The 26,209-nt window shown below is 45.9% G+C and overlaps 1 protein-coding gene across 1 annotated transcript in view; it reads left to right on the top strand.

Annotated features, from left to right (window-relative positions):
• Positions 1-26,209, top strand: part of LOC147635013 (Protein kinase superfamily protein) — a 46,882-nt gene that overhangs the window by 17,849 nt on the left and 2,824 nt on the right. The window contains exons 6-7 of the mRNA XM_086804263.1: positions 21,994-22,149; positions 22,415-22,680. Of these exons, the coding sequence (XP_086660389.1) occupies positions 21,994-22,149; positions 22,415-22,680 (422 nt within the window). The remainder of the gene's footprint in view (positions 1-21,993; positions 22,150-22,414; positions 22,681-26,209) is intronic.

The raw sequence follows: 26,209 nt of genomic DNA, 5'->3' as shown, positions 1-26,209 counted from the left end.
TATGTACATGGACATTATCTGGTTCTCAGAACCCATGGAGCATTGTATTCATTAAATACTCCCAATAAATATATCATATATTGAGGGGGGGGTCGGCCCGTTCCGGCCCCAGTGCTGGTGTCCATTTTCCATTTCATTTCATTTAAATTTCAAGTTGTCCATTTCATATTTGTGGTTTTTAAAGTTGTGCTATTAAGCGTGTGGATGTCCAACGGAGTCTTTCCCACTTGACGGGATCGGTTTCAGTAGATGATGATGACAAGGTGGAAGTCTGTCTACGTGGTCTCGGGCCACAATACAAGGCGTTTAAGACGTCTATTCAGACTCGGGAAAACATTCCCAACTTTACAGATTTGGTGTCTATGCTGATTATCGAAGAGAAGAACTTGGGTGAAGACCAACAGTCTTCACAAAGCAAAAACAGTTCAGAGCAACAGGCCTTCTACACGAGTTCAGGAAGAGGACGAGGTAGAGGAGGCCGTGGACGCGGTCAAGGAGGTGGCCGAACAGGTAATCAGAATTATGGCCAGCAGCAGCAGCAACAACAACAGTCCCAGAATCAACAACAACAACAACATGCAGGTGGAAGAGGCAAATTCAGAGGCAGGGGGAGTCAAAGAGGCCGTGGAAATTGGCAAAGGCAGTACAATGATGCACGTGAATGCTATTATTGTGGTAAGCTTGGACATGTGCAGGCAGAATGTTATAAAAAGCAGGCTGACATGCAAAATGGGAAAGTGCAGCAAAACAACTATGCATCCTCAAGCAGAAATAATGAAGATAATGAGAGGTTGTTTGTTATGCAGCATGTCGTGAATGCCATGTCTGAAAATGTTGATGCAGCACAAAAAGATAATGTTTGGTATGTGGATTCAGGCGCTTCGAACCACATGACGAGTCATGGGGAGTGGTTCAAGGAGATGAAAAACCCGGAAAGACCAGGTTTTGTGGAAACAGGGGATGACACTGCTCATCCAATTGCCCACGTTGGAGATGTGCCATTGTCTATGCAGGATGGCAAAGTGAAGTACCTTGCAGATGTACTTCATGTACCGAACATAACAAAGAATCTGGTTTCAGTTGGCCAGATGATTGAGCAGGGTTTGCAGGTTCGGTTTAACCCTGATGGGTGTTATGTTGAAGATTTTAAAGACAAGTGCAGGTTGGTTGCAAAAGGCAACAGAGTGGGCAGAATGTTTACGTTGAATGTAGACATGCCTGAAATGAGTGCTGCGATGTTTGCAAATGGTTCAGGAGTTGTTGCAGACACAGACATATGGCATAAAAGAATAGGACATGTAAATGTGCAGAGATTGAAGTCTATGCAAACAAAAGGAATTGTGACAGGGCTGCCAAAATTTAAAGTGGAAGGTATGCAGAAAATATGTGAAGCATGCCAATTTGGGAAGCAAACAAAACATGTGTTTCCACGTAACAGATATGTGAGCAGAAATGCACTAGATGTTGTGCATTCAGATGTATGGGGTCCTACGAAGACCGTGTCTATGGGAGGCTGCAGGTACTATGTCACTTTCATTGATGACCACACAAGGAAAGTGTGGGTATATTTCATGAAGGAGAAGAGTGAGGTGTTCACTCACTTTCAGAATTTCAGAGTTTTGGTTGAAAAGCAAACAGGGAAATATATAAAGTGCCTAAGGTCAGATGGAGGGGGAGAATACTTCTCCACTGAGTTCTCTGAATTTTTGAAGAAAAATGGTATTCGGAGACAGTTCACATGCAAATACACTCCGCAACAAAATGGAGTTGCTGAGCGGAAAAACAGGCACATTGCTGAGATTGCGCGAGCATTGATGGAAGAGAAGAATATGCCGCATTGCTATTGGGCTGAGGCTGTTTCTACAGCAGTATACATCATGAACAGGACTCCAACTGCAGCCATACATGATGTAACTCCAGAGGAGAGGTTTACTGGCAGAAAACCAGATTTATCTCATCTGAAAGTTTTTGGATGCATTGCATATGTGCATGTGCCAGATGAGCTGAGAACCAAGCTGGATCCGAAAGCTGAAAAATGTGTGTTCATTGGATATTCCCTTGAGCAAAAGGGATACAGGTGTTATAACCCTGCTACACGTGAGTTGAGGGTAAGCAGGGATGTTGTCTTTGATGAGATGAGCAGCTGGTATGCTGCTGAAAAAGAAGCTGTTGGGGCTGATGTGAGTGGAAGTGTGGTTGCACAGAATGCAGGTCAGTCACAGTCTTTGAGTGGACCAGGAGAGTCCTCATCTAGTGGGTCTGTTGATAGACCATGGAGTGGCAGGTTGCGTCATAATACCAGTCCTGCAAATGTGATTAGTACATCACGTAAAGGAAAAGAGAAAGTGGTTGAGCCCCTTGGTATGCCTGACATTTCTGCAGGGCATTCTCATGTTGATGGAGAGTCTAGTGGCTCAGATATGAGCCTTGATGAGGAGCTTGGGATCCCAGCTATGAGAACACCTGGTGTAAAGAAGGCTATGGAAGCCATGAATGAAAAGCTGCGAAGATCAGGGAGAGTGAAGAACCCTGTGCAGAGATTTACATATGATGGTTATGTGGCACATCACTATGCATATATGGCAAAGGTTGTGCAGGTTGTTGAGCCCACATGCATTGATGAGGCTGTTGGAAATGTGCATTGGGAGAAAGCTATGGATGAGGAGATGGATGCACTATATGGAAATGAGACTTGGGATTTAGTGCAATTGCCTGAAGGCAAGAAAGCCATTGGATGCAAGTGGGTGTACAAAGTTAAACATAACAGTGATGGAAGCATAAACAGGTACAAGGCTAGATTGGTAGCCAAAGGATATGCGCAGACATATGGGATTGATTATGAGGAAACTTTCAGCCCAGTTGCCAAGATGGCAACGGTGAGAGTTGTGATAGCAGTGGCTGCGTCAAAGCAATGGTCTTTACATCAGATGGATGTAAAGAATGCATTCTTGCATGGGGATTTGCAAGAAGAGGTGTATATGTTGCAGCCACCTGGTTATGAGGATGAGGGTCACCCCGAGCATGTTTGCAGGTTGAAGAAAGCCTTGTATGGCTTAAAGCAAGCACCAAGAGCATGGTCTGACAAGATTTCTGAATATCTTGTCACTATTGGCTTTCATGTAGCCAATGCAGATTTCTCGCTGTATGTGAGACATGGTGATAGAGGGGTTGTGCTTGTTGTCATCTATGTAGATGACTTGATCATTACGGGGGACCATGATGCAGAGATCTTTGATGTAAAGATCCTGCTTAGACAGAAGTTCGAGATGAAGGATCTGGGGGAGCTCAGATATTTCTTGGGCATTGAGGTGATTAGGTCACCACATGGTATTGGATTACTGCAGAGACAGTATGGCTTGGACATGTTGTCCAAGTATGGTATGACAGGCTGTAAGCCTATTTCTGTGCCATTGGATCAGAATGGCAAGTTGAGTGCAGATTCAGGAGAGATCTTGGAGGATCCTACTATGTACAGGAGCATAGTAGGAAGTTTGATCTACATGACGATCACCAGACCAGATTTGAGCTATGCTGTTGGGTTGGTGAGTCAGTTTATGCAGGTTCCACGGAAACCGCATTTGGATGCTGTGAGACGCATACTGAGGTATGTGAAGTCTACTTTACATTGTGGACTATTCTATGAGACTGGGACAGAGATATGTGTACATGGGTACACAGATGCTGATTGGGCTGGTAGTATCTCAGACAGAAGATCTACCAGTGGATTCATGTTTTCTTTGGGGAGTGCTGCTGTGACTTGGAGCAGCAAGAAGCAGCCTACGGTTGCTCTATCGAGTACAGAGGCCGAGTACGGAGGAGCTGCTATGGCAGCATGTGAGGTAGCTTAGTTGAGAAAGCTACTTGCAGATTTGGGTCTATCAGTGGATAGACAAGTTGTCATTTTCTGTGACAACATTAGCAGTATACAGTTGGCCAGGAACCCAGTCTTTCATGCTCGTACGAAGCACATAGAGGTCCACTACCACTTCGTCAGAGAGAAGGTCTTGGCAGGAGACCTTGACCTTGTTTATGTCAGCACAGAGGATCAGGTAGCTGACATCTTCACTAAAGCATTGGGTACAGAGAAGCTCCGCAGATTCAGGGCTTCACTTGGTGTACATGAGATGGAGTTGAGCTCGAGGGGGAGTGTTGAGATATCGAGCTCGTCTAGTGAGGCGGTGGCCACTGATGACCCGCCTGGGGGATAGGCCCCACACTTACACCACTGGCATGGTTGGTGAGATCTTGGGTGATATGCGGCCAGTGGGATGACAGGCTGTGTGACAGCCATTCTAGAGACTGGCATAGTTATAGCGCCAGCTCATTTAGTCGGGTTCACACTATAGAGAACCCGTGTATGTATTTGGTTGAGTACCTTTCATATTGTGTGTACTCTTATTCTTGTATATGGTGTGTTGAGTGTTGAGTAGAGAAGAAGAAGATTTTCAGCCTCTCACCTTGTGTGTTCTCTATTAGGGTTTTGTGAGTGTGTGTGTGTGCTTGCAAGAGCTCAAGCTCTCTTCCCCCCTGCATCTTTTCACTTGGGAGTTGTGTGAGCAAGAGGGGGACTGTTGCGTTGCTGATTGGTGGATTGTTCGGGAAGAGAAGAAGCAAGAGGACGGCGGGCTGAATTGCTGGACAGCCACTTGCAGGTGTAAGTTTTTTTTTACCACCCACCCACCCTTTTCAGTTACATCCCCGCAATGGTAGATTTGTTAGAGATGGCTGAGAAGCATGTGAAGATCCCAACACTCCCCACGTTCCCGGTGGACCGTCGGTTGGACCGGAACAATTACAGCATATGGAAGGTTATGATGGAATCTGTGTTGGAGTCATATGACCTTGCTGATTTCATCATTGTCGGGGTTCCACGGCCGGAAGCAGAGGAAGGGGAGTTACAGTCAACCAGAAAGGACCGCGAGGCACAGGCACAGTTGTGGGATCGTGTCAACGCCAGGGTCCGTTCATTTATCTTCCTCAACTGCACACCGCAAGTAATCAATCATGTAAAGCATACGACGCTGGCCAGAGACATATGGCAGCACTTGGCTTCTCTTCATAACAGGGTATCGCCCATGAAAACGATTTCCTTGGAAGTACAGATGCGGGTTATGAACCCTGCAAAGTCGTCGACGATGTGGGAGCATATTAACAAGCTGCAGGCCCTTCAGCAGGAAGTCCTTCAGGATGGGAAGGAGGTATCATCAGAAGATATGGCCATCACTTTGCTGTCCCACTTGCCTTCTCAGTATTCCGCTTTCTACTGTTCTTTGATTACTAGTGGCAGGCTCAGCACCATTACATGGGAGGAGCTTGTGCCCATGGTCTTGGACCAGGAGGAACGATTCACGAACCCTCCTCACAGCGGAGGTTCGGAGGCCTTAACTGGCCAACGGTCGAAAGGTCGGAATAACAAGGGCAAAGGGAAGGCTTCACCGGAGAAGTCTTCAGAGAAGAAGCCTGACACAGATCGAGAGAAACTGAAGGCCGAGAGGTCTTGCAATGATTGTGGCGAGAAAGGCCACTATTGGAGGAAGTGTCCTAAGCGGACTGGGAAGAGTGCTGATTCTTCAGCCTCAGCTGCAAAGACTCCAGCATTTGTGCACTTAGAGATGATGGACTCAGATACTTCATCGTCTTCGAGCGAGGAGGCAGTTGGCTTCACCGCAAAGGATACTCGGGAGTGGATTCTCGACAAGTGGTGCTTCCAGGCACATGACTCCTTCCCAAGACTTCTTTTTGGATCTGAAACGGCAGTTAGGTCGCATCTTCACTGGCGACAACTCCACCATTCCGATACACAGTGAGGGCCGGATGGAGATTATTCCCGACGGCAAGGGGGGTAAGCATTCCTCCCGTGTTCTTTATGTCCATGCTCTTGGTTTTCATCTTCTGTCAGTGCATGAAGTATGCAAGACTGGCTTTCGGGTGGAATTTGAGGAGCATTCAGTTGCTCTACGGGACCATGAGACTGGCCAGGTTGTTTGGGAAGGCGGTGTGGAGAATGGTATCTACAAGCTCTTCGCACTCTCCTCATTGATAGGTTCTCAGGTCGGAGATTTGTGGCACTTTTGGTTTAGCCACTTAAATGTGGATGCACTGCGGCGAGCTTTCCGGGACGAGATGGTGGTTGGCTTACCAGATGTTGGCAGCAAGCGTCATTGGTGTCAAATAGGATACCTTTGCACCGACAGCAAGGATGACCACGATTCGGACCGTTCTTGCCCTTGCTTCTTCTCAGAGATGGCCTGTGTATCAAATGGATGTAAAATCTGCGTTCCTTAATGGTGACCTGCAGGAGGAGGTGTATGTTGAGCAACCTCCAGGCTTTGTTGTTCCAGGATCAGAAGGGATGGTCTACAGGTTATGTAAGGCCTTGTATGGTCTTAAACAGGCTCCTAGGGCTTGGAATCAGAAGATTGATTCTTTCTTTGTTTGGACTGGTTTTCAGAGATCGGTTGCAGATCCCAACCTATATCTCTTTCGGGAACGCGGCATGGTTACAATTATCATCCTTTATGTGGATGATCTCATTCTCACCGGCGGTCATGTGGAGCACATTGGCGTGACGAAGGCTGCCTTGTCAAAGGAGTTTGAGATGACCGACCTAGGCTTACTCCACTTCTTTTTGGGATTGGAGATCTGGCAGACCCAGAGGGGGTTTTTCGTCTCTCAGCAGCGGTATGTTCATGAGTTGCTTGAGGCCTTTGGAATGGAGAACTGCAAGCCTATTACTTCGCCGATGGACCCAAATACAAAGTTAACTGTTAATGATCCTTGTGAGCTAGTTGATGCCTCGTAGTATCGGAAGTTGGTTGGTTCATTGATCTGGTTGCTGAACACCAGATTGGACTTGAGCTTCTCCATGGGGTTGTTGAGCTCTTTTTTGCAAACGCCATTGCAGTCTCATTGGGATGCAGGATTGCGGATCTTGCGGTATCTGTAGAGTACGAAGGATCTAGGACTCTTCTACACAGGAGGGGATGGAGTCAGACTCCAAGGTTGGAGTGACTCAGATTTGGGAGGAGATCCAGACACAAGGAGATCTACTTCAGGTTACAGTTTTACCCTCGGCTCAGGAGCAGTTTCTTGGAGCGGTAAGAGGCAGCCAACTATTGCCCTATCTTCGACAGAGGTAGAGTACTGGGCTGCTTGTGGTGCTGCTTGTGAGGTTGTGTGGCTGTGGAGGCTGCTAGGCGAGATTGGGTTTCCACAGAAGGAGCCCACAGTCATCCAGTGTGATAACCAGAGTTGTACAGCTATTGCTCGGAACCCGGTCTTCCATGCCCGGACCAAGCACATAGAGATACAGTATCACTTTGTACGTGAGAAGATCTTGGTTGGTGACATCTTGCTACTTTATTGTTCGACGGAGGACAATGCGGCAGACCTCTTCACGAAGTCTCTACCTCAGGCTATGCTCAGGCGGCACTCCAGCTCGCTAGGGTTGGTTTCACAGCCAGGAGCTAAGAGGGGGTATTAGAAGTCATCTCCTGTCTATACTGAGACACCAGGGCCTCTGTTGTGGGTGTGCCCGCCCTTTGTAGGTGTTTTCTCATTTTTCCTCACCCTCCGTATTTTTCCCCATTTTTTCCCCATTTTTTCCCTATTTTTCTATGGCTTGGGTGGCTGCCCTGTGGTGGCTGGAGTACACAGATGCTGGCCGACTGATGCTTCAGGTCCACGACTACACTTGTGAGCTGGCCGACTTGATACAGCTGGCCGACTGGGTGTTTTCAGTAGGTCGTGGAGATACAGGCCCTGTCGGCTGTCCCTGAAGCAGGCCGACTGCTTCTTTGGGGCCATATAAAATGGCCCCATAGCCCCTTGCCATATTCATCTTGTATCATTCTGGGATCTTGTGTATATAGAGCAGAGTTACACGCCTCTCTCTCTCCTTCTCTTGTGCTGTCTATTTTCTGCACTCTACTTGCTCTTGTGGTCTCAGATTTGGTTATCATCTCCGTTGTGTATTTTGACATACAACACCGGATTTTCCACAAAGCATCAGCACAAATATCTTGCCCGGATATCTTTCCAGAGCCAAGACAAAACATAGCTTCAAAAAGCCATCCGATAAACTGTCTCTAAACAGTTCCATAATCAGCCCATAAACTGTCCATAAATCAGCCCGGTATGGAGCCAGAAGCTGTCCTGAATTCCGTGCCAAAACAACCTCAAAACTGAGCCTCAAATCAGCCCCTGAAGAGAGCTTCAAATCTGTCCCAGATTCATCCAAAACAGTCCACGAAAAAGCCTCAATCTCAGCCCACTGTACGGTGAGATTTGAGAGCAAAAACAACAGCTGAGAACTGCCTCTGTATCCGAAAGCTGCTGTACGGCCACAACGCAAGAGAGAAGACTGCAGTCGGCAGCCATGTCAGCTTCTGTGGAGGCAGTCGACCAGCCCTGTAGCATCTTTGGAGCAAGTTGGCTAGCTGAAAACAGTCCAGAATCTGCTGTAGGGCCAGCGTAGGAGAGAAGAGAGAGAAAATCTGCAGTCGGCCAGCAGAGGAGAGAGAGAGAAAGAGAACTCCAGTGGGATGCGCATGGTCAAAAAGGAGAAGCTCCCACCTCTTTAATGAAGTCGACTAGCTATATTTGCAGCACTTTTACCTTTTTGCCCAGAATAGGTGAACTTGGCCAAAAGTATCAACTTTATGCTTTTCTTGGCTTGTACTCCAAGTCCTGGCCCAAAAATATCAACTTTATGCTTTTTCTTGGCTTGTTGCCCAAGTTTCAGCTAGGCGCCTCCTTTTGTCCACCTGTCCATGTCCAAAATATCATATGTCCAGCCTGTCTTTAATAATATGTAAACACACCGACTTATAAGTCGCTTTATTGATAAAAATCCCATGGTGCCATGTTGTGTGGCCATCTTTCAGGCCAAACCATGCCAGTAAAATGCTCTAGCATTCTTCTGTGGAAAATCCCCGTTCACAACTTGGTTCCGTTGAGTGTTTGAAACACTGGTCAAGACTGGTGAAAGGACCAAATGGTGACATCCCCTCCATCTTATAAAGCAGTGGTCCGCAACTGTATAAACCTGATACTACTAAGATATCCTTCGAGAATAGCGCAGATGCATTGCCAATCCATAATATTTCAGCCATAAATCCAGATCCACGATCCGAAGTAAGATACGGGCACAAGAGCCAACCGTATCAAGAAACAAACTTTATCCATATCTTGAGTCAACAACTTTGATAATAACTAGACACGGGCACAAGAGCCAATTGTGTCGGAAATATTCATAAATCCATAAGCCAGATAATAACTAGACACAGGCACAAGAGCCAACTGTCCCCCAAATATTCATAAATCCATAAGCCGGATAATAACTAGACATAGGCACAAGAGCCAACTGTGTCCCAAATATCTATAAATCCATAAGTAGCTTTAAGTACTTGCAAAAACAAAGAAGCAGCATACATAGCCACAAAACATCTTGCCATGCCATTGGACTGCATAAGGTCACCACCCCTATGATCCATACGCATGCCCAAGCCACATATAGGACAACCACCCTTTCATGAAACCATACATGCTCGCCAAGGTTTCCCCTTCCACGAGGCTTCACTCACCAGGGCAACTGCCCCTCCATGAGTTCATGCGACACTCATTGGGGTTACGACCCTTCCATGAGTTCACAGAAAGAATTCACTCACCAGGGTTACCACCCTTCCATGAATGAACATGCTCGCCAGGGTTTCCCCTTCCATGAGGCTGTACTCACCGGGGCAATTGCCCTTCCATGAGTTCATGCGACACTCACTAGGGTTACAACCCTTCCATGAGTTCACATAAAGAATCCACTCACCAGGGTTACCACCCTATCATGAATGAACATGCTGAGTTTCCCCTTCCACGAGGCTTCACTCACCAGGGCAATTGCCCTTCCATGAGGTCATGCGACACTCACCAGGGTTACGACTCTTCTATGAGTGAGTCCAGATCACATGACCCTTGGTGCAGACATAAGTCCCTAGCCAACAAGGCGTCATGTCCACTCTACCACATGCACTGCATGTCAGTATCCAGGACATACACTTTGGAGGAGAGAGAGGCTCAAGTTCACCACATGCACTTTGTGTTGGTACACCGACCACACACCTAGGAGGAGATGTGGGCTCAACTTTAAGTGCACTCTACAACGTGCACTTCGTGGTGGTATCGTGATCACAAACCTGGAAGGAGAGGTGGGCTAAAGTGTAGAAGATAAGATGAGAATAAGTCACAAGCATAAATATCTTGGTTCTGTAGCATCTTTGGAGCAAGTCGGCCAGCTGAAAACAGTCTAGAATCTGCTGTACGACCAGCGTAGGAGAGAAGAGAGAGAAAATCTGCAGTCGGCCAACAGAAGAGAGAGAGAGAGAGAACTCCAGTGGGATGCGCATGATCAAAAAGGAGAAGCCCCCACCTCTTTAATGAAGTCGACTAGCTATATTTGCAGCACTTTTACCTTTTTGCCCAGAATAGGCGAACTTGGCCCAAAATATCAACTTTATGCTTTTCTTGGCTTGTATTCCAAGTCTTGGCCCCAAAATATCAACTGTATGCTTTTTATTGGCTTGCTGCCCAAGTTTCAACTAGGCGCCTCCTTTTGTCCACCTGTCCATGCCCAAAATATCATATGTCCAACCCGTCTTTAATATGTGAACACACTGACTTATATGTCACTTTATTGATAAAAATCCCATGGTGCCATGTTGTGTGGTCATCTTTCAGGCCAAACCATGCTAGTAAAATGCTCTAGCTTTCTTTTGTGGAAAATCCCCGTTCACACCTTGGTTCGGCTCAGTGTGTGAAACACTGGTCAAGACTGGTGAAAGAACCAAATGGTGACACCCTCCTCCTTATAGGGCATGCTGATCTCGGCGTGAGTGGCGGGAGTCCGATTCATAGTGATCCGGGAATAGCTTTGTATATAATCAATGTTGGGGTAAAGGCATTATGCCCACCCTTATAGTGTGTACTAGCCCATAAGTTTTATAGTACATAGTACACTTAGTACTTTTAATGTACTAAGTGCACTGTGTGTACTAGAGCAAATATACATGTGTGATAGGGGAGTCACACACTCACACTTGATGAGTTGACTTATCCCCATATGTCTGTCTCTCTCTCCCTTCTTCTCTCTGTGTATGTCTCCCACATGAAACCCTAACTCTCTCCCTTCAACTGGTGTCAGAGCCTGCAGGTGAGGATTGGTGTGTTGCTTCTGCTGAAGCTTCAAGGCACGATTGGAGTTGTTGATCCCTGTCGGTGAGATTTGAAGCTTCTCCTCCTTTTGGCCCACATTCTCCATCGCTTCCAGCCGACCAGGCCGTCGAGACAACAAAACTGCTACGCAGGCCGTTGAGAACGCTGGTGTCAGCACGTCGACTGTAGAAGAGCTGCAGCGCTGGAAGTTGCCTGGGTGTGCTGCGTGTACAGAACTGGTCGCCTGTGTGCAGAACTGGCCACGAGTTGCAGCAAAGCGTTGGGCGTTAGACGCCTGGCCACAAAGCCTAAAACCACTAGGCGGAGGCGGCGTCAACAAACAGGCCTTGTCGCGTGTAGCGCTGGCCACTAGGCGGAGGCGGCATCAACGAGCAAAAGCCCCTTGTGGCGCATGTCGACTAGTTCGCTTGCCCGTCGCCTTCTTCCCGACTCGTTGGGGCAGCGCTCGCAGCAGGTGAGGCACCTATAGCGAAACGCCGCTAGCTTGCAGTTCCCTCCGTCGACGTACCAGCTTCAACCATACTTCCGCCTGAGGAGCCCTCCATTGGCTCAGTCTTCTGCAGCACGCTTGAGGATACTCACGCCTGAGGAGCCCTTCATCTGCACAGCAGCAGCAGCAGCAGCATCATCAGTTCACGAATCAGAGCAAATACGACTCCTCTCTTTCTGAAACAAAAATCAGAAATTGTCTGAGGTATTTTGCTTCAATTTTTTGGGATTTTGCATGTCCATTTTCATCAATTGAGTAGGTATAGGTGCCAAATTGCTCAGATTTGAGCACAATTGGCAACAATTGGGTGACATTGGTCACACTCCGGGTCAATTTGCAGGAAATTGGATGTCAAAATTTGGGGCTTTTGATGTAATTGTGCCATTGGGCATTCATACATGCTGTATGATGTGAGCAATCTCACATTTGGGCCAAAATTGCAGTGTAAATCAAAGGGCTTTTGTGCCAATTGGGTTGATTTGCATGCAAGCACTAGCATTTGATGCTTTGGGCAATGTGTTGATGCCTGTCAAGCACTCAATGTGCCATTAAATCAAGGGGCTTTTATGTATTGGATGTATATGTGGCGAGGGGGAAGCATTGTGAAGACTCTGGATGCCTTCATGTGCATTAATGTACCATTATGCCCACCCTTATAGTGTGTACTAGCCCATAAGTTTTATAGTACATAGTACACTTCGTACTTTTAATGTACTAAGTGCACTATGTGTACTAGAGCAAATATACATGTGTGATAGGGGAGTCACACACTCACACTTGATGAGTTGACTTATCCCCACATGTCTCTCTCTCTCTCCCTTCTTCTGTGTGTTTGTCTCCCACATGAAACCCTAATTCTCTCCCTTCAACTGGTATCAGAGCTTGCAGGTGAGGATTGGTGTGTTGCTTCTGCTGAAGCTTCAAGGCACGATTGGAGTTGTTGATCCCTGTCGGCGAGATTTGAAGCTTCTCCTCCTTTTGGCCCACATTCTCCATCGCTTCCAGCCGACCAAGCCGTCGAGACAACAAAACTGCTACGCAGGCCGTTGAGAACGCTGGTGTCACCACGTCGACTGTAGAAGAGCTGCAGCGCTGGAAGTCGCCTGGGTGTGCTGCGTGTGCAGAACTGGCCACGAGTTGCAGCAAAGCGTTGGGCGTTAGACGCCTGGCCACAAGGCGTAAAACCACTAGGCGGAGGCGGCGTCAACAAACAAGCCTCGTCGTGTGTAGCGTGGCCACTAGGCGGAGGCGGCGTCAACGAGCAAAAGCCCCTTGTGGCGCATGTCGACTAGTTCGCTTGCCCGTCGCCTTCTTCCCGCCTCGCTGGGGCAGCGCTCGCAGCAGGTGAGGCACCTATAGCGAAACGCCGCTAGCTTGCAGTTCCCTCCGTCGACGTACTAGCTTCAACCATACTTCCGCCTGAGGAGCCCTCCATTGGCTCAGTCTTCTGCAGCACACTTGAGGATACTCACGCCTGAGGAGCCCTTCATCTGCACAGCAGCAGCAGCATCATCAGTTCACGAATCTGAGCAAATATGACTCCTCCCTTTCTGAAACAAAAATCAAAAATTGTCTGAGGTATTTTGCTTCAATTTTTTGGGATTTTGCATGTCCATTTTCATCAATTGAGCAGGTACAGGTGCCAAATTGCTCAGATTTGAGCACAATTGGCAACAATTGGGTGACATTGGTCACACTCCGGGTCAATTTGCAGGAAATTGGATGTCAAAATTTGGGGCTTTTGATGTAATTGTGCCATTGGGCATTCATACATGCTGTATGATGTGAGCAATCTCACATTTGGGCCAAAATTGCAGGAAATTGCAGTGTAAATCAAAGGACTTTTGTGCCAATTGGGTTGATTTGCATGCAAGCATTGGCATTTGATGCTTTGGGCAATGTGTTGATGCCTGTCAAGCACTCAATGTGCCATTAAATCAAGGGGCTTTTATGTATTGGATGTATATGTGGCCAGGGGGAAGCATTGTGAAGACTCTGGATGCCTTCATGTGCATTAATGTACCATTCATGATCAGAAATTGATCTTGAATCAAGGGGCTTTTCAAGATTTTGTGCTTGTTGAGCTTGGCAAAGCAGCAGGGAAGACTTTTATGCCTTGAACCCTCAGAAATCCACTTGCAGTCAAGGGGCTTTTGCTCAATTTCTGTCCGGGACTGTTGTATGAAGTGGTAGGGGCTGTCAAGGTCTGATTTTCACTCATTTGGACAGCCAGGAGAGCATTTATTGCTACTGTACTTGTTGGTACAGATTTGGTACAACTTTGTACAAGTTTTGGCATGGCTATACATTGATTTGAGTGAGGAAAAGGCTCATTTTCAGCTGCTGTACTTGCCGGTACAGATTTGGTACATCATTGGTGAGCACTTAGTACTGTTGTACAGTACTTCGGAAGGGGAACAGAGCACATTTAAGGTGCTGTCATAAATCTGCAGCAACCAGATTTTGGTGATTTTATCACATTCAGTGGGAGGAGAGTTGCATTCGTGCTTCCGCAGTGGGAGATAAACTTTGGGAGAACAACTGTGAGCACTTTGTGTGCTTTGGTGCAGTGTTTGCACATCTTGCAGGGAGTCAGGCATTGACAAAGGTTGCATATTGCTATGGCAACCACAGGTGAGAGCTCTTCATTGCTTCACATCAAGAAGCTTGAAGGCTCACATAATTATGACATTTGGCAAACCCAGTGCTATGATGTGTTGCTCGAGAAGAAGTAGCACAAGCCCATCAAAGAAAGAGGTGTAATGCCCGCTTCTCTTACTGCTGAAGAATGGGAAGATATGGATGAGCTGGCAAGATCCACCATCATGTTGTTTGTGTCAGACACTTTACTTTTCAGCATACGTGAAGAGAAGACAGCTTGGGGAATGTGGCAAAGATTGCAGGACTTGTATGCCCAGCAAAGTGCCTCAAGCAAAGTGTATTGGTTGAAGAAACTCATAGGTCTTCAAATGAAGGAAGGGGCATCTATGACAGCCCATCTAAATGAGTTTAATGGTGTTGTCAGTCAGGTCATCAATCAAAAGTTGGCAATGGACGATGAGTTCAAAGCCACCTTTCTCTTATGCACTTTGCCAGAGAGTTGGGACATATTCAGGACAGCCACTAGCAATTCAAATGCTATGCTGTCATATGCAGATGTGGAGGGTGCTCTCCTTCAAGAGGAGATGAACAGGAAGAACAACTCTGTTGGAAAGTCCAATGCAATGAATGCACGTGGGAGATCCCAGCAAAGGGGTAAAAGCCAAGAACGGGGAAGGAGCAAGTCCCGCTCCAAAAAGGACTTGGAATGCCATTATTGTGGCAAGAAGGGACATATCAAAAAGCAATGCTACAAATGGAAGAATGATCAAAAGGAAAAGGGCAAAGGAAAAGACAAAGACAAAGATGAAGCCAAAGATGCAAAGCCAAAGGGCAAAAGTGGAGTCAAGATTGAAGAAGTCAATGTGTCACATGCAGGTGACAGTGAGGATGAAGTCCTATTCACGTCTTCACTTGATGCCCATTCACTTCTTGCAGGAGATGGTCATGGTATGCACTCATGGATCATTGATTCAGGTGCCTCCTTTCATGTCACAGGTTGCAGAGACTTGTTTGTCAGGTATACTGCTGGCAATGAAGGAGTAGTTTATTTGGGTGACAACCATGCATGCAAGATTCTTGGCAGAGGTGATGTGAGGCTTGTGTTTTCAGATGGCTCACAGCTTATGCTCCATGATGTCAGGCATGTGCCTGAGATCAAGAAGAACCTGCTTTCTACTGGACAGCTTGATGATGCTGATTATGTTACCACATTTGGTCGTGGAAAGTGGAAGATTAGTAAGGGCTCATTGGTTGTTGCCAGAGGCTCTAAGGTGGACACTCTTTACTTCATGCATGCTGGTGTTTGTCACCATGTTAATGTAAATGCAACCGAGCTGCCGGGAATCTCTATGTGGCATAGCCGGTTGGGACACATGAGTGTCAAAGGAATGGAGCAATTGTCTCGTTTTGGTTACTTGCCTTCTCTAAAGTTTTCAAGTTTTCAGTTTTGTGAGCATTGTATATATGGCAGGCAACTCCAGTGCCCCCACAAGAAAGCTCTTGGACAGAAAGATGCTCAGTTAGAGCTTGTGCATACAGATGTATGTGAGATGCCTCAGCTTTCTTTGGGAGGGGCAAAATATTTTGTGTCTTTTATTGATGATGCCACACGCAAGGTGTGGGTTTATCCTCTTCGTTTGAAGAGTGATACATTCTCAGTGTTTCAGAAGTTTGTTGCTCATGTTGAGAATCAAACTGGCAAAACACTCAAGGCTTTGCGTTCCGACAATGGTGGAGAGTATATGTCCAAACAGTTTCAGGACTTTTGTGATGCTAAAGGCATCAAGAGGGAGCTCTCTACTCCTTATGATCCTCCACAAAACGGGACAGCAGAGAGGATGAACAGGACCATTCAGGAGAAGGTCCGTTCTATGTTGTCACATGCTGCGTTACCTCATGGTTTTTGGGCTGAAGCTGTTATGACAGCCGTTCATCTTATAAACAGGTCACCTGACACGAGGCTTGGTGGGAAAGTGCCAGAGGAAGTATGGACAGGGAAGCCTCCGTCATACAAGCACTTGAGAGTGTTTGGTTGCGTTGCGTACGTGCACATACGCAGGGAAATACGCACCAAACTTGATCCTAAGTCTCACAAATGCATATTTCTAGGATATGGTGACAGAGGTGAAATGGGGTATAGACTTTGGGATCCAGTGAATAGAAAGATTATACGCAGCAATGATGTCATTTTTGATGAAACATGCATGTATAAGGAGCCTGCAAGGCAACAGGAGCCTGGCAGAGTCATCTTTGATGATGATGGACATCATGGACAACAACCAAGGGCTGTAAATCAGCCATTACAGCAACAAAACCAGCCCTTAAATGGTGCTGAAAATAGTCCAAATGGATAGCCAGAAATGGCAGAAGATATCCCTATGGATATCCCACAGTTAGAGGAGATACCAGGCATGATCTTTCAACCTTAAGGCATGGAACAGGAGCCACCAATAGGTGATATGCAGGCTGGACAGCAACCTGCAAATGATGGTCATTGGGTACGGAGGTCCACAAGACCCTCCAGAGCCCCTGACAGGTTTGTTCCAGGGGTTGACTACTTGATGCTCACTGACTGTGGGGAGCCCTCATGTTATAAGGAGGCTTTATAGAGGGCAGACAAGGCTCTTTGGGAGCGTGCTATGAAGTCAGAGATGGATTCTCTGCACAAAAATGGAACATGGAAGTTGGTGCATTTGCCTACAGGCAAGAAGGTTTTGCCATGCAATGGGTTTACAGGCTCAAAGTTGCACCTGATGCAAAGCCAAGATACAAAGCCAGGTTAGTGGCTAAGGGCTTCAAGCAGGAATATGGTGTGGACTTTGATGAGATCTTCTCTCCAGTGGTCAAAATGACCACACTTAAGCTGTATTAGCTTTGGTTGCTCATGATGATCTGGATTTGATTCAGATGGATGTGAAAACTGCTTTTCTTCACGGTGATCTCCATGAGGAGATATGAGGGTTATGCAGTGAATGGAAAGGAGAAGCTTGTATGCAAGCTGAAAAAGAGTCTTTATGGGCTCAAACAGGCACCAAGGGAATGGTATCATAAATTTGATACATTCATGAAATCCCAGGATTTCAGGAGAAGTGACATAGATCACTGCTTATACACCAAGAAAGCTTTGGATGGCAGTCTATTGATCCTCATCTTGTATGTTGATTGCCGGGAAATCTCGTAAAGAGATGGATGCCTTGAAGAAGAGGCTGCATCAGACCTTTGATATGAAGGATTTGGGTGATGCAAATCACATTTTGGGTATGCGGATACTTTGGGACAGAAATCAGCATGTGCTGTATTTGTCTCAGAAGGAATACATTGGCAAAGTTTTGCAGAGGTTCAATATGGACGGGGGGAAGAAGACTAGTACTCCTTTGCCTCCATATGTGAAACTCAATGCTATGGACAGCCCACAGTCAGATAGTGGCAGGGCTGATATGGCCAAGATTCCGTATGCTTCAGCTTGTGGCAGTCTCATGTATGCCATGGTTGCTACCAGGCCGGACATTGTATTTGCAGTGGGAGTGGTTTCTAGATACATGGCCAACCCTGGCAAGAAGCATTGGGAAGCAGTGAAAGGTGTCATGAGAAACCTGAAGGGCACACAGGATATGTGCATATGCTTTGGCAAACAGGATGCATTAGTGCATGGTTACATGGATTCGGATTATGCCGGTCATCCAGATAACCGGAAGTCTACTACCGGTTATGTGTTTACATTCACAGGAGGTGCTGTGTCATGGATATCCAGGATGCAGAAGTGCACTGCCTTATCTACTAGAGGCTGAGTATATTGCAGCCACAAAGGCTTGCAAGGAGGCATTATGGCTATCTCGGCTAGTGGTTGATTTGGGTTATACAGGGGATATTCCATTGTTGCATTGTGCAGTCAGAGTGCCATCCAGTTGGCAAAGAACCCTGTCTTTCATGCAAAGACGAAGCATGTGGATGTGAAGTATCACTCATCAGAGAGGTGATAGAGAACAAGCAAATTCAGCTTGTTACGGATGACAACCCGGCTGATCTGTTGACAAAGAGTTTGCCTCCAGAGCGGTTTGCTCATTGCAGACACTTGATGGGCATTGGATGAGGCCAGTTTCAGCCTTGATATGGCCTTGTATATTATCATGTACATGCTGATTTTTCTTTTCTTTCATATAAGGGCACCTTGCCTTTAAGTGGGAGGTTGTTGGGGTAAAGGCATTATGCCCACCCTTATAGTGTGTACTAGCCCATAAGTTTTATAGTACATAGTACACTTAGTACTTTTAATGTACTAAGTGCACTATGTGTACTAGAGCAAATATACATGTGTGATAGGGGAGTCACACACTCACACTTGATGAGTTGACTTATCCCCACATGTCTCTCTCTCTCCCTTCTTCTGAGTGTTTGTCTCCCACATGAAACCCTAATTCTCTCCCTTCAATCAAGAGGATCTGCGTAGGCTCAATCTCGGATTTTAGGGAGCTTCACCTTCCACTTCGAAGATTCCTTACACAATGTTTAAGTTTTCTCACTCGTGTTTCCTTCTATAATGTCTCTGTGTTTTTTTTTTCTTTTCTCTTTTTTGTTTTGTTTTTTTTGTTTTTTTTGTTTTTTTTGGTTTCCTAAATGTTTTTTGATATTTTGGTGTCTTTTATGTGAATACTTGCTTGAAGTGCCGCTAATTTAAATGCTTGTGCATGTGTGTTTCTTTGGGGTAGGGGATCATGCCACATAGTTATCAATTACAACATAGCACAGAACATCACATTATCATTTCACCAAATTGAGCATTACAATTTTCACGATTTAACTTATCTATGTTCACAACACAAAGTGCAAAACTTGTAGGTTAGGGAAAGAGTCTTTTCTACTTCTCATTACTTCTCTGTGTCATCATTGTCCGTGCAGTGTTAATCTCTACACTTAGCATTATAATCATTAATTATGTTTTGGTATAATTAGCATGTTACATTCGTATGAGAGCTTTAGGTCAGCCCATTTGCTAGGTCTTGCATTAGGTCATCTTGCATAAGCATATGTGTATTAGGTTTTGCGGGTGACCAAGGTTCACATAGGTCATTGTGTTAGGGTTTTTGTAGCCAAGGCTAGCACATGTTGTGTTAGTTCACACGTAGTTAGCTAGGTCATTTCACTAGTGTTATTTTGCATGCAGTCACATCTAGGTCTAGTAGGTAAACAACAACATGGACTCCATAGAAGATGGTACCATGGCTAGCTGTTTCATTTTCATTTTCATTTTCCAAGATATAGTTACCTCATGGAACGATTGTAACTCTTTTTGGTCTCATAGACTCTTTGGATAGTTTTTAGACGTTTAATACAACTTTCTTCTTTTCCTTGTGTCACATGCGGAAGCTCGAGAGTCTTCTTTTAGCCCTAAACACCATCCTAGAACAACCTAATGCAAAATGCAAGTGTTGGCAAGTCCTTGGCTGCCCCTCAAAAGATGGTCTTGACTCAAGAGAGTCCAAATCTACTGATTCTACTCCCTAGAGGAGTGAATGACATAAACAATGAGCACAATGTCCTTATATAGGCCTTGGAAGCACTAGTGGGTCGGCCGACTGGCTGTTGGCCAGGTCCCTTGGACAAATCTCCAAATTGTTGTAGCCGACACAGATATCCCTCGATGAAATAGCCTCTTGGGTTCTTCCACAGTCTTCCTGCCCATGCCTAGCTGTTGTAGCTCCAGACTGTGGTCCTAAAAGTCCTTTTTATTTGCTGCCCTTCAAGAAGTAGCAGTGGAAATGATTATGCATATGTCTTGCACATGACATCCCCCTCTGCTAAACTTGATGATGGGATTCCAACTTCTGTTCTTGGATGACTGTCATCATCCCTTTGTCTTTTCCTGGAGTCCCAAACTTGTCATCCTTCCCTACCTGGAAACCTTTTCACTGAATACCTTGCCCGGTCTCCAAATCTACTCCAAATCTAATGAAGATCTATGCATCTGTTCCACTTTCCCGATGTTGACCTTGCTTTGCCATTATGTTGGGATGCATATTTTGGGGGTTGTGGGATCATGGAAGAACCAAGAAGGCCTTCATGCCCTGTCCCGGAACACGTTCTTTGGTCTTCTTTTTCCGAGTATTGAGTATGGCATTCTCACTCCACCCCTTGGAGGATCATCCTCCCTTGGAACCGTTGCCTGAAAGCCTTTCTTGGTATGCCCCAAGTGGCATCCGACTCACAAGACTGCCATTCCCCTTGGGTCTTGTGGAACACCACCAACCAACCTTGTGGGAACTTCTTCCATGTCTTGTGTTACTTTGCTTGGACCGTGCCCCTTCATCTGGGACACCATCAATGTTTAGCCTTGTTGAGCCTGATGCTGACACAATGTTGCATGGTCCCCACACCACGAAAAGATCAAGACACAGACAATGGTTTCATCCATGCACGATGTAGTAAGGGACGAGGGTGGATGGGTGGTTGGGTGGGTCAGTGGGACATCAACATAAGCATGGGTGGGACATGCGCAACAACAATATCTCAGAACTAGCCTGAAGCTTTGATACCAATGTCACATGCGGGAGCTCTGGGAGTCTTCTTTCAGCCCTAAACACAATCCTGGAACAACCTGATGCAAAACGCAAGCAAGAGAGATGGAGAGAAGAGAGAGAGATAGCTGTGTTTCAGTATATTCATAGTATACAAAAAGGATGTATCTTGGCTAGCCCTTGGCTGCCCCTCAAAAGGTGGTCTTGACTCAAGAGAGTCCTAATCTATTGATTCGACTCCCTAGAGGAGTGAATGACCTTAACAATGAGCACAATGTGCCTTATATAGGCCTTGGAAGCACTAGTGGGTTGGCCGGCCTGCTGTCGGCCACTGCTGTAGCCTGTCGGCCAGGTCCCTGGACACATCCCCCAATTGCTGCAGCTGACACAGATATCCCTCCATGAATGCTGGCCAACGGCCTCCTGGGTTCTTCCAGTCTTCATGCCCATGCCTAGCTGTTGTAGCCCTAGACTCTGGTCCTAAAAGTCTTTTTTATCTGCTGCCCTTCATGAAGTAGCCCTGGGAATGAGCATGCACATGTCTTGCACAAGACACCTTGCCTGCCACCATAAGGCTTGAAGCTGTGTGTTATGGGGAAAGAGGGGTCCTATTTCTAGAGACAAACTATGCTAATTAAGTTGGCCAACTAGTTGGCTAACTCTGTGTTAATTTGTGTTTATTGCCTCCACTTGCGTTAATCTGTGTTTGGTGTTTACCACATTTACACTTTGCCTCTTTTGTCCCCTTTTATAGTAAGCTCACAACATGGACTAATTCTTTACAAAATTCTAAATGTAACCTTAATTATTGGCCACTTTAACCCAAATTATAGTTGGTAGCCTAGCGTGACACATGCATCCAATGATCAAGGATATGGATGTGACAATGAAAGAAAATGGATATAATGGCTTGGCTCAACAAAGAGCTAGATCCTCCGGATTCCTCGATGAATTCAGCCACAACATCATTGCATAATCCAAAAGTAGTTAAAGATAGTGGACGCCTATAGTTCCTGGGTTCCATGGGATTTCCAGCCTTGTGGATAGGAGTAATGGTATAAAATGACCAAGTATGAGGGAAATGATGTCATTTTTCTTCAATTAATATGCTGTTTGATATAATGTTTAAATTGATTCTTAGAGCTCTATGCTTTGAATTTCATGCAGGTACATGGAGCCAGGTTAAGGGGGAGCATGAAAGAAGTAGTTATTAAGGTTTTGAAGCCAGGTGTAGGTGATATATTAACTGCAGACCTCAACTTTCTCTACATTGCTGCTCGGGTCTTGGAGTTTTTAAATCCCCAAATCAGCCGTACTTCCCTTGTAATCTTTACTTCTTTTTAAATCCCCCAAATCAGCCGTTCTTCCCTTGTAATATTTACTCCTTTTTAACCTCTTGTTGCATGAGAGCACACATCAGGCCACACTAAAGAATAGGCATGGGCATGTGCCTGTGTTTATACTCTTAGAACTATCATAACACGTGCGTATGCAGTGATGGATATACCATGTCAGTTTTTAGTGCCTTGTGTGTGCACGTGTGCTTGTGCAGCATCTTGTGATTCTGGCAGTTTTTTGGCTACTGCAGGTGGGCATTGTAGGTGATATAAGGTCTTCAATGCTGGAGGAAGTTGACTTTCAAAAGGAAGCTATCAATATTGAAGCTTTCAAGAAATATGTTGAAACTGCAGGACTTACAAGTCAGGCTACAGCCCCACAAGTTTATAGACATTGCAGCACCAGGCGGGTTCTAACAATGGAAAGATTTTATGGTGTTCCACTCACTGATTTGAATTCTATCAGATCCTTTGTGGCTAGCCCGGAAGCGACCTTGATAACAGCACTTAATGTGTGGTATGTGCCCCTCTTTCTTTCTCATATTCAATTATGAGTTTGTTTCTCTTGTAAGTGTGTGCAAAAGCATGTTTAAAGGGGTCAAAGTGATTGCCGCTGTTTTACTCCAGCTTTTTGTGCTGTTTTTCTTTGCTCATTGTCCCTTTGGTTGTAGGTGGTGATGTTTATACAATTAAGGCCTTGGTTCCCTCCCCCCCCCCCCCCCCCCCCCCCCCCCCAAAAAAAAAAGAAAAAAGAAAAAAGAAAAAAGAGTGGATTACTTAACCAGGTGGGCTGAGGCTAGATATGTGGAGCATTACTGCCAAGGAAGTGGCCAGGTTTGTCTTTGAGGATATTTATGCAAGATTTGGTATGCCACCGGAGTTGTTGACAGATCAAGGACCTAGATTCGGAGGCCAGATTGTACAAGAGCTTATGCAGAAATTGCATATTACATAGGTTTTCAACCCCTTACCATCCACAGTGTAATGGGCTGGTTGAGAGATTTAATGGGGAGGTGTGTACCATGTTAACAAAGTGTTTGGAAGAAGAACATCCCAAGCAATGGGGCTTACATGTATCTTCAGCTCTATGGGCCTACAGGACAACTGTGAGACCAGCTACAGGGTTTTCACCATACCACCTGGTTTTTGAGAAGGCGGCCGCGATAGCCATTGAAGTGGAGATTCCTAGTTTGCAATTTCTGTTAAAACATCAAGACAGGGACATAGATGAGTATGAAGAAAGGTTGCTGGATCTTCAAGAGCTGCAGCTGGCTAGGGAAGAGGCTTTGGATCATTACATCCAGTTGAGCAATAGATGAGCTGAGCTTTTCAATGAGACAGTGAAGGATAAAGGTATCAAAGAGGGAGATCTGGTGCTTAGGTACAATAGCAAATTGGATAACACTTTCCAAACTAAGTTCCAAATCAAGTGGGAAGGTCCTTTCAAAGTTGTGCACATCTATGAGAATGGTACTTACCAGCTTGCAGATCTGGATTATCAACTTCATTCAAAGAGAGTTAATGGCTACAGATTAAAGCCATATTGGTGCAGAATCATGATAGTCCATAAAGATTCGTGGATGAAGACCTGCCTGATGATGACGCTGCTGTAGAAGAACATGAAGAAACTTGTTGGAATTTGGATATATTTTTTGCTGAGGATTGTTTCAATGAATCCATAGTGTTTGGTTGAGCATAAATGCTATAACCATGGGGGGTTTGGCAAAAAATGATAGGATTTTTTATGGCCAAGAGGACATGCACCATGGGGATTCTCACCCCAACCCCAAGAGAAGAAAATAATAAATTGGGCTTGGTTAGGGACCCTAGGAAACATAGGATTCTTGTATGGATAGCTACGCACTTGTAACTAGTTGTACTAAGCCGGTAGGATTGGGTAGAGTAGGTGAGGGTATGCATGGAGATAGAGCATAGCTGTGCAAGGAGGATGAGTAAGAGAGGGGTGTGTAAGTGAGTTTGGCATTGAGAGAGAGGAGTGTAAAGAGCATTGTGGTAGCTTTTGTGTGTTGAAGAAGAGTTTGCTGAGAGAGCCAGTGTTTGGATGTGAAGATTGCGGTGAAGCTAGTTAGGTATCTGGGGCTTGTTCTGTGTAGAAGGCGACGGGTAATTGTTGAGAAGACTTGATCTGTCTAGAGCAGGGGATTGCTGGAGTGGTCGGGGGTTCTGTGTGGGAGATTGTGTCCCAAAACCTCATTGAGTGCAATACTGTTGGAACTTGGGCCAGATTAAGGATTGCCAACAAGCATTTCTCAGTTTGTATTTGCCAGCTGAAGCCTGCAAGCTGTGGTTGCAGATCATATTGTTGTTGATGATCTAGTTGAAGTTGAGAATACATGTTTGGGTTTTTTTTGTGGTCATTTGTGTGAGAGTTTCTTTTGATCTGTTGCTAGTTTCATTCATCTGCTCAAGTCTCAGGGTTTGCTGCGTGGTGCACAGTCTTCTTAATATACACAATGAATCAAATTGTGTGGTATTAAAGAGTTCTTTTGTGGTTTTGGTTCAATTCTGTGTTGCTTGAATGGAGTTCTTTTGAAGAAAAGGCTCCAGGTGAAGAATTAACTCTGGTTGAGTCTGTGCTGGGACAATCAACCTGTGTCGGGGACAACCATTGTCAGCCAGACATCAGAATAGTCAGCAAGGGGTATGGGGATCTTGTTCTGTCCTGTTTGAGTTCAGGGGAAGCAATTCTAATGCACAGCTGATGGTTCTAGGTCTGTCTGAGGACAGTTGTCAGAAGGCTTGTTGTCTTACAGGGTTTCTGTGGCAGCAGTCTGACACTAGTGGTCAGCTGAGAGCTTCTGATTCTGGTTCTGGTTTTGTTTAAGTGTTTAGTGGCTCCTGTGGTGTTAGCTGACTCAAAGTTGGGAGAATCTTGTCAGCCAAATGAGTTTGGTTAGTTGGGTGAAAACACTCCGTTTAGAGGCAGCTGTGGGCTTGTAGTAGTTAGCCGAGAGCTTGAAAGGTGATATTTTGATAAGTGGAGAGACATCTGAGGGTTTGTAGCTATCAAAGGACATTTTGGGAAGTTTCAGAATCACTATAGACTTCAGAGACAGACGGCTGTGGGGCAGAACTGTGCAAGAGGAAGATCAAAGGATGGTCGGAGGAGGGTCGGTAGGACAATCGGGAAGGTCTAGAGAGTGTAAGTACAAGGCCTGCGGACGCTGGGGGAGAGGCTGTTAGGTGGAAAATCAGAGGTATTGGAAGTAGGGGCTGACCTTAGAGAACAACCTGAGTAAGCAGCTGGATTGAGTAGGGAGGCTGGGAGGGTAGAAATATCCAATTGGGGAAGTTGAGGAACAGGGGATGTTAGCTAGGTGTTCTGGTGCCTTCTAGTGCTGTTTTCGCTAGGCTGTGGTGCTTGTAATACTCTCCTCACATAGTGGTGTGCTTTGGACGGAGCTATAGAGGCAATATCTCCCAAAGCCATCAATGTCTTCACCAATTTTATACAAAGTTCAAAGATCGAGGGACCCATGAAGCTGTTTGGCTAGATGAAGAATTCTTCCTCGAGTATCCACAGTTATTGGTGGACTATCTCGAAGCTATGAACCTGCCGCCAAGCTAGGTAGGAGGGAATGCCACGTGCACCCATGCACTGTGGTACAAGGTGACAAACTAGCTCATCAACAATGCAAGAATCATGTGCAGAAGTAGTACCTCTTAGGATATTTTGTCGTATGCCGTGACCCCTTTGTGAGCCCCAATCCAGGACATGTTAGGAACGAGCTACATAGGTTAGTCTCCTAGCCATAGAGGTCAGTGTCAGGTCAGTCCTCTTAACCCACTGTGGAGAATTCAGCAAGTGTTCATCATGTAGGTGCATGTAGATGTCAGCCATAGGAGTAGTCTGCATTGTAAGCGTTTAATTGCACTTCATGTAGTTGGGACCAGCCCCAAGGCAGCCCCTAACCATGGGCAAGCCTTGCAACAGGTACGTAGTACCCCTAGCCACCCGGCGGCAGCCTATATGGCTTGGAAAAGTAGTCGGGCAGGACAAGGAAGGCCTGGACAGCAGTCGGCCA

The sequence above is a fragment of the Cibotium barometz genome, chromosome 10 (assembly GCF_041138505.1).
Source record: "Cibotium barometz isolate CiBa-2024 chromosome 10, ASM4113850v1, whole genome shotgun sequence".
Taxonomy (NCBI): domain Eukaryota; kingdom Viridiplantae; phylum Streptophyta; class Polypodiopsida; order Cyatheales; family Cibotiaceae; genus Cibotium; species Cibotium barometz.
This window is presented reverse-complemented; position numbering and strand designations above follow the sequence as displayed.